Source organism: Penaeus japonicus, unplaced genomic scaffold, assembly GCF_977035675.1.
Source record: "Penaeus japonicus unplaced genomic scaffold, GWHDUDI00000001_assembly GWHDUDI00000003, whole genome shotgun sequence".
Classification (NCBI taxonomy): Eukaryota; Metazoa; Arthropoda; class Malacostraca; order Decapoda; family Penaeidae; genus Penaeus; species Penaeus japonicus.
In genome coordinates, this window is record NW_028234405.1 from 18,431,647 (window position 1) to 18,434,146 (window position 2,500).

The following is a 2,500-nucleotide window of genomic DNA, read 5'->3' on the forward strand; positions in this document are numbered from 1 at the left end:
AACAGCGTCATAATAATGGTGAGAGGGCAGCGTAGTCATATGTATGTATGTTCCCACTGGTGATATCAACAGTGATAATAATTGGTTTAAATTTACGCGATAGAGAAAGTGAGATGGCTTATATACAGAATGGTGAGTACATGGGAAATGAATGAGCTGAGAAATGAGTATGAGGTTGAAGCACCTGGTTAACCAAAGCAAATAACGAAAGAAAAGAAAAACGCATCACACTAGCTAGTAACGAAAAACAACAGTAGATTATTTTACACTCGGGAAGGCCTGAGTAGAGTTAAGAAACGAGGGGGATGGGGAGAGCTACCGGCGTCGATAAGTAGCATCAGACTCTAATAACTGTGTCGGATGAGGGATGGGTGATAGAACGAAAGGGTGAGCCACTGTTTACCTTCCACAGGTCACCCGTCTGGCTCCTAGAGGTCTGAGAAGAAGATCGAATCAGCATTAGATGACCTGTAATCAACCGAGGTCACAACAGGTGATAAATGGTCATTCCATGCCTGATTGTATGACTTTGGGAAACGTACATGACAAAGTGATTTTTGTTTCAAAAATACATAGATATATCATGCAACATCCTAAATTATGACGTGACGACGATATAGAAGAATACACCATGACTAAAAGTTGCAGTTATTCAGCTAAATAATGTAACAATTAGATTGACACACAAAATGAAAAAATAAAAAAAATAAAAAATAAAAAATAAAAAATATTCAGTAGTGGCCATATTAGTTCTACAAAAAAATACCAGTGAAAAATATCAGCAAAAGTGTTAGCACATACCTAATAATACTAGTAGAGGAAGAATATAACTAAAGCTAGGTGGCGAGAAGGACACTAAGAGCTTACCGACAGTTAGAAAAGAACACTAAAGGTTACTAACAGAGAAATGACTAGAAGGTGACAGCCGAATGAAAGACAAGGAAATAATGCCGGGTGGAAGAAAACGAGCGTGTCAGACAGACGCAAAGACACCAAGAGAAGGAGACACGACTGAGGGTGCGAAGAGGGGAGACTAAGATCTATTAGTGAAGGAGAGATAGACGGGGGGAGGGGGAAGAAGCATTAGCGTGTCGAGGAAACAAAGAGGTAAACAGCTGGTTCACAGAGACTAAGTAATGCCGACGAGGGAGGACAGAGAGAGAGAGAAAGAGAGATAGAGTGAGTGAGTGAGTGAGTGAGAGAGAGAGAGAGAGACCGAGAGGGAGAGAAAGAGAGAGAAAAGAGAGAGAGAGAGAGAGAGAGAGAGAGAGAGAGAGAGAGAGAGAGAGAGAGAGAGAGAGAGAGAGAGAGAGAGAGAGACCGAGAGGGAGAGAAAGAGAGAGAAAAGAGAGAGAGAGAGATGAGTGGGGCTGGCAGAAAGAGAGACAGAGAAATAAAAGTCCGTTGGCGATATAATTGAGAGAGACAGAGAAAAACAAGGCAGCTGGCGAGGGAGACTTGCAGAGACAAACAGGGGAAGTATCTCACCGGTATATACAGAGCAGTCGACCTGCTCCTTGATGGGCGCTGGGGGTCAAAACACGCGAATTAGAAATCCATTGTCAATAATCACTACTCACTACAAATGCTGATTTTCCTTTTTACACTGAAGGAATCAAATGATTAATTGTGATCATAGAGCTTTCATTCTTTTACATAGAGATTAAATAAATGATCGTCCATCATCATACATAAATAAAACACTCTCTCCTTTAAAAAAAAGGAATTTCATAAATCACGTTCAAATAAGAATACTATTACATTAATATACATGTTAATACATATCTACAAAATATCCTATTTGAATATATTTTGAAAAGAGAGCTCATGCTACTCCACTTAAGAAACAGATGTCATCACAAAGTAGAAAATATCGAAAGTTGTCAAGACACTACTTATATCTACAGCTAATGCATATGCCTGTCATTCATTCATTCTACGATAAAGGGTTATTTCTAGGAATGTAATCCGAAATTCAAATAAGTCATATGCAAAGAGGAGACAAAAGAAGGGGTGGAGCATTACATGTTGCATATGTACATCTTGTGGAATGTTGGATTGGCCCTGTGTATAACAGAGGGAGTAAGGTTATTATCCTCATTCGGTGTAATAATAATGTACAGTTTTCACCCACTTTTCAGATATTTTCTGATTACTCATGTTCATTACATAAATTCGAGCGGTTTAAAGCTCAGTGACGTATGTATATATCGCTATGCATGTTTTCTCTACTTTCTAAAATACATTTCGGTATCACACACACACACTCTCTCTCTCTATGTTTGAGTGTGTGTGTGTGTGTATGAGAGAGAGAGAGAGAGAGAGAGAGAGAGAGAGAGAGAGAGAGAGAGAGAGAGAGAGAGAGAGAGAGAGAGAGAGAGAGAGAGAGAGAGAGAGAGAGAGAGAGAGAGTTCAAATTCAAAAACTTGATTCTATAAATTACAATGGTTATTCTTAATATTTTTGTTGCTAAAATAATTAGTGTACAATATATCTTTGA

The 2,500-nt window shown here is 38.9% G+C and overlaps 1 protein-coding gene across 4 annotated transcripts in view; it reads right to left on the bottom strand.

Moving 5' to 3' along the window:
- The window catches only part of LOC147472132 (polypeptide N-acetylgalactosaminyltransferase-like), a 44,001-nt gene that overhangs the window by 11,693 nt on the left and 29,808 nt on the right, over positions 1–2,500 (bottom strand). Inside the window, exons 2-3 of one of the 4 annotated variants that reach the window (XM_086530657.1) lie at positions 1,489–1,527; positions 404–436 (exon numbers count right to left, since the gene is read on the bottom strand). The exons of 1 other annotated variant lie outside the window; for it this stretch is intronic. In XM_086530657.1, coding sequence (XP_086386783.1) covers positions 404–436; positions 1,489–1,527 — 72 coding nt within the window. The remainder of the gene's footprint in view (positions 1–403; positions 437–1,488; positions 1,528–2,500) is intronic. 2 more of the 4 variants (XM_086530669.1, XM_086530661.1) reach the window with 2 other exon arrangements.